Here is a 12,744-nt window from a genome sequence, read left to right as displayed (position 1 = left end):
AGCTGCCTGAGAGAGAGTGGGTGGGTGATTGGGGGCAAGCGAGGCTGAAAACAGGGTTTAGCGGGTGTAGAGGTTGGGGTGGGGGGAAAGCTGGCAACGGAGGAAAGGCACAACGTGAGAAGGAAAAGGAGAGGAGCAGTGAGGGAAAGTTATTGAACTGAAGGTGCTGAGGAAGGGCAGCAGCAGCAGCTGCCTGAAAGAGACCCGGGAGTGAGATTGGTAAGTGGGTTTGGGGGAACGAGGCAAAAGCTGGTGACCCGAGTACAGGGGTGCAGGTGGGGAGAGGAAGAGGCAAGGAGGGCTCTTGGGGTCAGTCCCCAACTCCCCCCCACACACCTGTTTGAAGGGTGGATGAGTGGGGAGAAGGAGTGACACTTTGTGATGCATGCAGCCCTGCTGGAAAAATGGCCAGCGTTTGCAGTTTAGTGTTTTGAGGGTTTGGTATTGGGGTGGGTTTTTCTTTTCTTTTCTGTTTTTCATGTTTCTGCTTGTCTTCTGTCTTCATATTCTTGTTGCCAGACCAAGCCATCTACTTTCAACAGTGTGGTATGTTGCTCACACAATGTAGTCACCAAGTTTCCTTTAGCTATCTCACTATAGGGATTATTGCTAGCATTTCATTTTTAACTTGTAGCCTGTGATCTCTCTGCCTAAACCTTTGACTCCACCTTGACCTAACAAGATCAAAATGCTAATGTTTGTAAAGTCTCTGGGTCTGGCCATTTGTTTTTCTCATCCCCCCCCCAATCCCCATTGCCTTGAATGTATGACAGAATTTGCTTTGAAACAGTACTCATACAATCAAATGCAAAAAGGTATGTATTTTGCTGGGCTTTTTAAAAAAAGTTATTTGCAGAAAATACACTTGAATCAGTATAAATTGCATTGTGTGTCGTTTTTCAGCTTGGAGGGTTTAGAAGCTTCAGAAGTCCAATCCTGCACAATTATGTTTGAAAATAAGCCCTATTGTGTTCACTGGGTTTTGTTCTCAAACAAGTGTTCTTAGGATTGCTGCCTTAGTGACTCTAAAACCACATCAAGAGAAGGCAGTGTGGGCACGAGTTCAACTCTTTACTTAATTCTTATTCTTCTGTGATAGGCTGATATCTGGCTCACAATTGTCATACTTTGCCTGCATATTTGCTTGCCTCCCAGATGGTCTTGGCATGGAATCCAGATTTCCTGTTCTCTGATCTAAATATGTTGATATCTGGCGTGCAGTGCCAGGCCTTAGTTTGTGTAGATGTGTTTATTACAGATTTAACAATAACCTATCCAACTTCAGATCAGCTGCTTCATAAGGCAACTTTTCCATAATGCAAGGTTTCTTTCCTGATCACTTTCCAATGGATGTGTTGCTTTCTGTGCATATTTGTGAAGGATGTTGGGACAATGAGCAATGTTCAAAGAATAAGTGAAAAAAGGATAATTAACAATGGGGTGGGGCGCAGATAGGTTGCCACTGCTTGTGTGTGGTCTCTGAAATTTGATTGGGCTGATTTAGAATAGTTTTGTTTTTTGATTGAATTGATCTATATAGGGTTTCTCAGGGATTGTTGTTTGGATTCTTGCTTAGCTTTTGAACAGTATAGATAATACTTGGAATTTATTTGAGGATAACAGTTTCTAGATATTTCTCTTTGATGCATCACTTTCCTTTTCTGTTTTACAGATTACTTATTTGGACTTGGTTGCATATTCATTTAAAATATTTATCCTCTGTCCCCTCCAGTGCGCTACTGCTCAGAGCGGCTCACAAAACTAAATCATGTAAAAAGTAGACATTAACTTTAAAAGACCCAGATTAAAACTGAATTTAAAAGGTACAATTATATAGTTAAACATTAAAACCCACCAGACACAAGTTGCAGATAAACATTTAAAAACTTCTCTAAAAACATGGCATTTTCACTGTTAAAAACAAACAAACAAACCCTGAGGGAGGGAGCACAGTGAAGCTTTTCTGGGAAGGCATTCCAAAACTGAGGGGCCACAGCTCAAAAGGCCCTGTGTCTAGCCCTTGCCATCTGCATTTTCATTAGTGATGGGCCCATGAACAGGGCCTGAGATGCTGCCCTGGCTGGTTCCTATGGGCAAGTGCAGTCTGACAGATATACCAACTCCAAGCCATGTAGGGCTTTAAACATCAATGCCAGCACTTTCAAGATCTAGCCCAGAAGCAAGCTGGTAACCAGTGAAGTTGCCACAGAATGGGTGTAATACATGTGAAACAACTAGCGCCCATGAGGATCCTGGCAGCAGAAGTTTGGACCATGAAGCTTCTGAACAGTCTTCAAGGGCAGCCCACATAGAGCACATTGGTGACATCCAGACTGAACTACTGCAAAGCATGAGTGATTGAGGTCAGATCTGACCTCCTATTATGAATACATACAAGCATATGTTGGATATCTCTGAAATATAGAATTATTTACTAAACATATAAGAATAAATTTGTGATCTCCCCCTTTCTCCTTCATAATTGTGTAGTTCAGGTCTTGACCATTTTCTTTGTGTCTAAGAGCCAGCCCAGAAATTTAGGAGCCAAACAGTGGACAAGAAAATTACTAACTTAGTGATGGACACTGTAGAGGGGGAGAGTGGGCTTCCCTTTAGTCTCCACAAAGAATATACAGTACAATACTTAAAATAGAAGCATGGCTGGGACAAATATAGATTTTATTAAATGATTCTACCTCTAAATACTCTAGTCTGGGCACCACGGTTAAATATCTAAGTGTCACGACTCCTTGGTGCCTGGGATTTGTCAAGCCCTAGTGTAGTTCCTTTTTGTTCAGAAAAGAAGGGCCTTGCCTTGAAAGTTTGCAAGTACTAGATATGTTACAATTTACGTTGGCATTTGTAATTTAGAACACCTTAATTTTGAATGTCTGGGCTTTGTTTACCTATAGTTAGTTCATGTTTTGTTATCAGTTGTGATAACGAACAGTGTTGGAGTAGTGGTGTGAATTTTATCTTAATAGACTTAAATCGAGAATTGTGTTGGTTTGGCCTGCACAACATAAGGCCCGGGGGCTGGATTCGGCCCGCAGTGACTATTTTACTGGCCCCCAGATACCCTGCCGCAACACAGGAGCTGGAAACTGCCTTATAGTGCCATCCTGTGCATGCCTTCTCAGAAATATGCTCCATTGGTGTGCCATGTAACCCATGTTACCCCCCCTGTAAGCATACCAGCATTGCAGCCTGAAAGCAACAACAATTTAGGGAGAGGAGAAGACTTGGCATTTGTTTGGGGCTGGCACGCACTCCAGGGGTGCCACTGATTGAGCAGAGACAGGACCTTTTCTCTGGCCACTACCTTTGGTTGAAACTATGGGTCCATTGACAGGGGCAATAGATCCACAAGTAACTAATAATATTTTTAATTTTAATGTAATAATGTGCTAAAAATTTACCTCAGCCCCTGCACACCAACTTGTAGATGATTCCAGCCCACCAGGGCATTTGAGTTGTGCAACCCTGAAACAGTGTGTTTTAAATATGGCTGTTGTATTCTGCTGGATTAGAACAATGCAGTTAGCACCCTGTCTCCTAACTTTTTTTTTTTTTTTTTTTGCTGCCAGTGACCTTGAGGAAATCACTCCTAGGACCAGACATAAAGACCTACTTTTAAGCTACATGAGGTGTGGCTTTTCAGTCCTGAACTGAATTTGGAGCCCATGCTCTGTGTTGCAAATAGTGTTTAGAAGTCAGTGAAGACTCTGGAAAAGCTGTTCTTGGGGTTATTGTGTGTGAGCTATAGTTTGAGAATCAGTTGGTTATCCTCACATCTCTACAGTGCATGCATGTCCCCATGCGCTTGATTTGATTGGGGTGCCAGGCTGCAATGCTGTGCCCAATCAAGTGTGTGGAAGCTAAGCTTCTAAAACCATAGGATTCCAGTGACAAACTCTTTCTTGACTGAATCCTTTAACTGTTATGTAAGATGCTGCAAGAAAGGGCCAGTGCGGATGCTAGTGTCAGGACCCTGGCTGCTAGTTTTTGAAGCCTCTGAAGGCAACATTCAGCCATGATACCTGCTAGGTGACTCTGGCCCAGTCACGTTGCTCTCAGCCTAACCTACTTCACAGGTTTATGCTGGTCTTGGGCCGAAATAAACCAATACATACATACTTCACAGGTTTGTTGTGAGGAGAAACTTAAGTATGTAGTACACCACTCTGGGTTCCTTGGAGGAAGAGCAGGATATAAAAATGTTTTTTAAAAACCTCAGAGGAATGTCTTGTTAGTATGAAATCTGTAGACTCTCCCTCGGCGGGTCTTACGCTGATAATCTAGCTTGTTGAAATAGGGTGCCTAAAATTAGATAGCAAAATTCTTTATTTAGGTGACTACCTCAACTACTTCCAAAGAAGTCCGGAGCTGAGCATAAACTGAAGTAGGAGCAGACTTGTGCAGACGAAATGCACTGTGGAAGCTCAAAGCCGAAGCCTTGAATAAGTTAGTGTTTAATTCCCCAACGTGCATTCTTAATGCCAAACTTTTTCCTTTATCCCAAACGTTAAACTTTACAAATAAAATGCTGCATAAAAGGTGGTCATTTTCTGAGATTTTGAAGCAATATTAATATTCTAGAGATGTAATAGTCTGCAGTGCACACATTCATTTTTGTATCTTGCTGTCAGTTCTGGTCAAACAAGTTTTGCACATTTCCATAGCAAATCAAATTGGGTCATTAAAAAAAAAAAAAGCCGCCCAAGTGAGCTCCCCAAAGTATGACTAGCAGCACTGCTGTAATAGGCAGGTGTACATTTTGATGCAACTGTTGGAGGTACCTTATTGAATAATTGCTGTGACATGTCATCTCCTCCATGATGCCCACACCATATATATAAGCGTTTACATTTTTTTAAAATGGAAATTGTCTGTGGGCGTTAAGAGAGCTGAAATTCTGAGCATTCCTTACCAGATACTATGTGCTGAGTTTATGTACACAGAGATATTTATTTAAGTCCATGTTAACAACACCCTATTCTGTAGACTTAAGATAAAATGTAAACATTGCTAAAAATAATATTGCAGTGATTCTTGGCTGCTACAGGCGGGCATCAGTGTTCCCTCTGATGTTGTTCAGAGGGAATAATCCCCAAGCAAAAGCCATTGCAGCTGTGGATTCTGGGAGTTGTAGACAATAACATCTGGGATTCCCTCTTAGAGGGAACAGTGGCAGGGATGTTGTGTTTTATCAGCTGAAAATAGGTTGGTGGTGGTTTAAAATCCTGGCATGAACGGGCATAAGAAATGTTCCAAACGTTAACTTTTTAATCTTTAATTTTACTTGAGGGTGCAAGTCTTCCTTGCCCAAATATCTGTTGTTCTTGAGAAAGGTGATAACATTAGAAGACTCATTTTCTGGAAAACATGTTTCCCAGCATTCATTCAGATACAGCTAATATAAAGTTGGAGAACACATTAGAGATGTGCACGAAAATCTTCAGCGCCGACGGGGGTAGCACTTTAAGGGTGGGGGAGGGTGTACTCACTCCTCCCTGTCGCCCCGTTTCCCCCGTCGGCCGGAAGTGGCTGGAAGTCGCGAGTGCACGTGCACCTGTTGTGCATGTGCGTGCGCGCCCTTCTGCCGTGTGCGCGCACGCATGATGGGTGCACACGCACTTGCGACTTCCGTCCACTTCCGGCCGACGGGGGAAACGGGGCGGCAGGGAGGAACGCTGCTGCCCCGAGGGGCTTAAAAACAACAGCACGCCGGCGGGGGAAATGCGGCGGGAGGGGTGAGTACACCCTCCCCCACCCTTAAAGTGCTACCCCCGTTGGTGTTTCGGCGCTGAAACCGCCCCCAGCGCCGAAAGGTTTCAGAGACCTTAATGGACTCCGAAACATTTCGGGCACAAGCCTAGAACACATATGCTTAATATAAAATGCCATACAAGTAATTTTTCTCTAAGCCTTTAATATACAGTTTCAATTCAGTGCTGTTCTTGAAGTTGCTAGAGGAGTGACTGATTTGCATGTTGTACATAATTGAGTCTCTCATCATCTGGACGTGTAAACAGCTACTCTAGAAAAAATGTTGAGGTGATATGAAACCTTTACAGCTTGTGGTGGCTGGTGCATACATACACTCTATTCAGTCTTCTGGTTGAGTGGTGAATGTGCAAATGTAAGTGCAGACAGAAGCCTGCAATTCTAAAATCACAGCTCAGTGTTAATAAGTGAATTCTCTAATTTTATTTAATTCCATGGCAATAATCAACAAATTTTCAGATAAGGCATCAAGTTTTTGACTGTTTCAGTGAGGTAGTTGTGGTATAGTAGTCCAAGCTAAATAAGGCAATATTTTTAAATTGGCATAGAGTTGCAAAATACAGTGTTAGCTGTTTGCGTTAAACTGAAACAAATCATTCTTTATTTGACATATTGAATTGGAGGTATTTGGCCGGGGGATTATATTCCTAGTTAAAGCAAAAGAAAATCACAGAACAAACTTTCTTGAGTTCTTGGAAGAATTTCAGAGGATTCTTCTTTCATACTAGAGCATTTTAATGCATATTTAATCAGCTGTCTTTGATCAGATACATGTATAAGACGCTTAGCTTAGTACTGATTGTTAGGGTTTTTGAAGTGCAGCCCTAATGTTGTTTGAAATTTTGTATGTAGATATCTTAAAACTGCTATTATATCCTTGTAATTGAAACAGGGTACATGGAGGTGTTCTTTTTATAACTGTAGGAAGATGCTGAATTTTGTTGTTATAAACTTAGAGAACTTATCTTTAGCTGCCTCATTCTTAGAAAACCAGACCAAACTGAAGTGGGAGATTTGTATGCTGTTGCCTGGCCCAGACAAGACGCACTTCTTCATATTCCACAGTCATCTGAAGCACAGCTAGTGCAGTGTTCTTCGTTGTAAGGCCCGTCAGCCAGTGGGCGGCCCTCATCAACACTAAGTGCGGCTTCCTGACTAATTGTTTATTGGGCCTGTGTGAAACTTCGGCCAAAGCTGAATGTACTGTACTCTGCACCATCCCACTGGCATCATGCAGAGACGACCTTTCTCACTGTTCAGTGCTGCACTTTGCCTAGTTCTTGGGTGTGTGTGCTCTTTTAAGGGAAATGGATCCCTCTTGAGTCCCTCTACCATCTTGGGAGATATGCACAGAGTGCTGGGAAGTCTAGTCCTTCCCAGGACTTTCCCCCATAGAGCTCTTAAGAGAGGGCTCCATCTCTCTTAAAGGACCTTCCCAGCACTAAGAAAAGCACACTACAGTCCTCAGATGCTTGACTTGCATATCACCTTTCTTAGGAAGGTGGTGATGACCAAACGAGCCTTCTGTATTGGATGACTTGCTCCCCTTTCTTAGACTACTGTGTGGCTCTGTGGATCATTGTCTATTTCTTGTGCTGCTTGCTTTCTAATAATATTTGATGGCTAACATTCAGGCTAATGTTCCACAGATCAGCCAGTTGCAACAGATCTGTTGCTTCACGGGGGAGGACAATTTTTAGCAATCCCCTTGGTTTTAGGAGGTAGAGGTGGCTACAGAGGAAAGGGGAGATAGCTGAAAATCACCCCTTGTGTGATGGAAAAACCTGGCACATCTGCAGAAGGTTAGTCCAGATGTCAGCTAATTTTTTAAAAATATTTTCTTTTGCTGTATGTCACTTTGGGGGCCTTTTGGACTGAAAAATGGCCTGTAAATCTCTCTATATTTCTTCTGGGTGTGCCTTCAAATGTGGTCTGGTGGCCCAGCTGATTGGCTGGACGCCAGCACACCCAGGAGACTAGAGGAGGCGGCGGGTTTTTGTAGTTTTGTGCAACGAAGCCCTGGCTTGGGGGTAGGGGAGAACATTATGCTGTCACTGAGATCTTAATAAACACCAAGTGCTGAGAAACTCCAAAATACTATTTTTAAGCAGCATGACGCAGCAGCTTAACTGCCATACCTCAAAGCAGAGAAAGTAGGTTAAACGTCACCCTCTACCATGCTGCTGTTTGCCATAAAACTAATTGACATACACTAAACTGTTGTCTCTGGGAGTTAAAATAGAATCAAACCAACAAATAGTCAATCCAGATTCAAGAGGTACCGTTCTTGATCTGTGTGCTCCAGGAAAATGGGGATGCAAAAATAAGACCACCTGAATTAAACATTGTGGCATATTCACCCTCAGAAGTAATCTTCATGACCCATCCACCTACCAACCCGGCCTCCCACTTGCAGCCTCAGACCATGCCCAAAAGCTTCGAGTCAAGCATACCAAATCAAATATAAGGTATTATACAATCTGGACAAACTGGTGTTTTGTTTCATTTTGCAATCATTGGAACACTTTCCAAATCCAATCTGAAGTTTAAATAAATACTTTCTATACAAGGACAATCCCCTCTCTGGGTTAGTCGATGGATGATTAGGGGTGTATCCTACCAGGACCAGTTTTATTATTCAGCAACTTTTATTTTGTAGATTTTCACTTAAAATAGAAGCTGCCATGGCCGGTTCCCCTCCCTCAAAGAGGCAGTATGATCATATTTTTGCTATGATGACAGTATAGGTTGTCTAGCATCCTGCTGCTTGTTCTGCTTGTCTGAAAAAAGAGCTGTAGTTCTTATTCTACACTTAGACGAAACATATTACTTCGTCTATAATATGCAGCACTTTCAATAAGCTCAAAGTATGCAGTCTGAGGGTTCAGAATTGGATGTTGCAATTTTGTAGCTTTTTCGTGTTCTTAAAGTTTGCTGAAAGAACATTTCTAGAAACAGTAAGTGCTATTAATATAATCGAGAGCACATAGCTAGTAGTGCAATCTGAAGGCTGCAAGCCTTGTGCGCAGTTTCTAGGGCTGCTTCTATGAGCAAGGGACTATTGTTGTATATCTAGAGGGTGTAATGAGCTTACCGACATGCCTGTCCCACCATTCATTTATTGTCAACTTTAAAGCTGTCCCATATGAAAGCATCCTTTTGAAATACAGTGTACATCTTTCTGATGCTAGCTCATCTTTCTTAAAACACACTCATTTATTTGAGCATATTTATAAAAATTGGACTAGAAAAATGCCTCATGCTACTCTTCCAAAATTTGACAGTTTGCTAAGGCAAGCACCAGATCTCCTTGTCCTCTTAACTGTTTCCAGTAAAGCTGACCTAATAGAAACAGTATGTGACAAACTAGCTGCCTCACTTACCAGGGAATCTTCTCATTTCAGGTTTCTAATGGGTGTCTAAGCGGGGTATCCTCAGAAGAAATCTGGGAGCATTCCCATACCTGAGTGACAAGTGGCTTGGAGGCTTTGTTGCTGAAAGAGGATATTAGGCAGTGGGCTGAGTATCAATAACCTCCAGGAAGAAGGGGAGAAAGGGGGCTTTGTAGAAAGAGGGTTGAAAATAGTTGAGGAAATGGAGAACGGATGGGAAGAGAAGGTTCTCATTCAGGCCAGGGATGGAAAGAGTTGTATGTTCAAGGGCGGGAGCAGAGACGGATGTCTAGAAAGCAGGGGTGAAGAGGCTTCTGAGCTCTGTGTACTGTCACTAGGAAGGGCACTTAACTGAAAGAAGGTCTCTGACCTAGGGAGGCCCAGAAGGTAATTGTCTGTGTGGCAATGGTGTGGGTGTGGGAGGAAGAAATGAGTGTCGCAAATCTTAAACCACCAGAAAGGTGGTGCTGTTTATTTAAAACTGCTTTCTTCTTGTGATTTGGTAAGCTCAGTGTCTCAATGGACATGTGGTGGGATATGTATGTAAATAAATTCTGGATGTGCTGTTCCTCGTCAGTGCAATATAGTGTTGCAATTGAAGCCAAAAATGTAATGAGAAGATTATGCTAATAGACGTCTTCAATTAAACTTGAAAACATCAGCCTGTTAACTGAGCAAAGAGGTGCTTTTGAAAGTGGCAGTTCTCTTATACTTACTGTATATTTAGCAGAGGGAGATTGTCCCTATTCAGTCTCAGCACGATATCTTTCCAGTGACTGTCGCTGGCAGTGGTCCCTCTGATTTTTTTTCCATGAAAAAATCAGATCTTTGATTCATTTAGACCAACTTTGACTGCCAGTGACTGACTTTGGGTCTCAGGAAGAGAGAGGTGATTCACAGGCTAATGACCCGATCTCCTTTCTCTTGAGATGCCAGGGACTGAACCTGGGACCTTCTGTATGCAACTCAGGTGCTCTGCCAGTGAGCTAGGACTCCTCAGAATGCTGATGGACAAAGGGAGAGGCCGTCCAGAGCACTGGGAACCTAAGTAATACCTTTGATGTGATCTTTGATGCATTGCCCATATTCTTCCAAGCATATATTTGGGAAGGACAAGTTTTTTGTTTTTGTTTTTAACCCTGTTTGAATGAAAGCTGAATTGATTTCCCCCAAGTTCAGTAGTGCGTAATTTAGCAAAGCTTAGTTTTTCACCAAAAATATACTTTGCCCTTAAACACAAAGCAATTTGCCACATTTTCCAGTGTCAAACCAGACTGCCACTTGCATAAACTGACTCTGAGCCAGAGTCGGTAATTTTCCCTGTGCAGTAGTCAAGTGGGCTTAAACTGGTAGTGAGTCAGACGATTCTGATGTCAGTTGCTAGATTGGAAACACAACATTTGGAATGTGGAAGTCTTGGTTTTATTCTGCTCTAATCAGAGTTAGGATTGTTTGCTTGCTTATATAGGAATACTCCCCCATCCCCGCCCGATTATATGAAGTATGCTAATGCTGTCCAAAAAGAGAGATGACAGTGTGTTATAGAAATTATCTTTGTCACCCACTTGCCTCTTACCTGTGTATCTGTCACTTATAACTAACAGGAGCTTATACTCATGTAGGCTTTTCTACATTGTTATATTTACTGCTGGTGAATGTAAATTATTTTTACATTTGGTAAATTGTCTGTCTGTCTATCATTCTCTTAAACATACTTGTCGCTAATCCCATGTGTGGCAGCTCTCGCGAGAGTTTGTGAGCAACTGCCTGGGGGATAGCAATGGGGACGAGGGAGAAAATGACGGTGGCAGCCATTCGGCCAGAGGGAAATCGCCGGCTGGCCAGTGAGGGAAAGCGCCAGGCTGGCCAGTGAGTGCGGAAGGGAAACGCCTGCCAGGCTGGCCAGTGGGGAGGGAGGCAAAGTGCCGGCCAGGCCGGCGGGCGGGGAAGGGAAGTGAAGCGCTGGTCAGGCTGGCCGGTGAGGGAAAACACTGCGGGAGGTCAGGGAGGGAGGGAAAGTGCTGGCCATTCCAGCCGGAAAGGAAAGGCGCCACCAGAGGGAAAGCGGTCTGGGAGGAGGAGAATGGACTGCGGCTGAAGTGGGGGATGAACTAGGGGCACAGATGCTCTGCGCCGGATCAGCTAGTTACATTTATTGCTGTTCAGTGGCAAGTCTAATGTGATTTCACACCGACCTGCAGAATGTACATCAAAAATAAGAGTTCTGGATAGGCAAAAAGGCTTGTAGAAATCTTTCACTAATGTGTTTGTGTTTGAATTTTATAGCCAGAGTTGGGAAGACATCACTTATTATGTCTCTTGTCAGTGAAGAATTTCCCGAAGAGGTAAGATTTCATATCTGAATTTATTAGAGAAAATACTTGTCTTTTTTAGAAGGTTTCATAAATAAATAAGGATACCACCAAAATAACAGAAAAGTAACCTAAGTTGAGACAGTTGTTCTTAAGAAGCGTGGTGTAGTGGTTAGAGTGCTGGACTAGGACCGGGGAGACCCGAGTTCAAATCCCCATTCAGCCATGACAATAGCTGGGTGACTCTGGGCCAGTCACTTCTCTCTCAGCCTAACCTACTTCACAGGGTTTTTGTGAAAGAGAAACTCAAGTATGTAGTACACCGCTCTGGGCTCCTTGGAGGAAGAGTGGGATATAAATGTAATAATAATAATAATTTTCCTGTTCTCTTTCCATTAGAAACACTTAAGAATGTAATATACTTTTCTAACATAAAAAAAGATATGACTGTCTAGCTTCTCTTGCAGATGGGTTAACTTATCATTAGTGTTTGTATGGAGAATGTGAGATGTAACTAAGACTACTGTCATGAAAGAAAAAGCTACCAGAAATTTTAAAATGATGGTTAGATGTTGAATAAGAGGAGGAAAACTAAAGAATATTTGTAAATTAAACACAACAAAGTTCTAAGAACTTTAAATTAACTCTTTATACCATTAATGGGCACTTAGTCTCTAGGATAAGGATAAATGTAAAGTGTGCCATCAAGTCGATTTCGACTCCTGGCGCCCACAGAGCCCTGTGGTTGTCTTTGGTAGAATACAGGAGGGGTTTACCATTGCTGCCTCCTGCGCAATATGAGATGATGCCTTTCAGCATATTCCTATATCACTGCTGCAATTTTAGGCACATTAGTTTAAGCCATTAGTTTGTCCACTGGGTTTGACAGTATATTTCATCTACTAGCATGCATTATGATATTGCTATAATTTCCACTAGGGTGAAATCTGCCTGCAAACCAGGCTGAATGAGCTCCCATTCCACGTGCAGGGTAGTGGCAAAAGGTTTGGTGGAGTTGTAAGCTACTCTAAGAATGCAGCGATGGGCTGTAGGTGTGATCCATTATGTTGTCCATTCCATATGAATGGAGAAACTAATATGGATAAAGAAGCCAATACCTGCTATTCAATGGGATTTCATGACTTGATCCCGTTAGTCATGGGCTTAACTGATCAGCGAGAAGTATTAGCAAGAATATTTTGACTTGACTGAATGATACCCTTTTATAAGTGGAAATTTGTGTGTTGAAATCA

The 12,744-nt window shown here is 42.5% G+C and overlaps 1 protein-coding gene across 4 annotated transcripts in view; it reads left to right on the top strand.

The window, feature by feature from the left end:
- The window catches only part of RHOT1 (ras homolog family member T1), a 60,650-nt gene that overhangs the window by 510 nt on the left and 47,396 nt on the right, over positions 1-12,744 (top strand). For 3 of the 4 annotated variants that reach the window (XM_053297422.1, XM_053297420.1, XM_053297419.1), the window contains exon 2: positions 11,466-11,524. In XM_053297422.1, the coding sequence (XP_053153397.1) occupies positions 11,466-11,524 (59 nt within the window). Of the gene's footprint in view, positions 1-98; positions 220-11,465; positions 11,525-12,744 lie in introns of those variants that run through there. The other variant, XM_053297421.1, reaches the window with a different exon arrangement.

This window comes from Hemicordylus capensis, chromosome 2, assembly GCF_027244095.1.
Source record: "Hemicordylus capensis ecotype Gifberg chromosome 2, rHemCap1.1.pri, whole genome shotgun sequence".
Taxonomy (NCBI): Eukaryota; Metazoa; Chordata; class Lepidosauria; order Squamata; family Cordylidae; genus Hemicordylus; species Hemicordylus capensis.
This window is presented reverse-complemented; position numbering and strand designations above follow the sequence as displayed.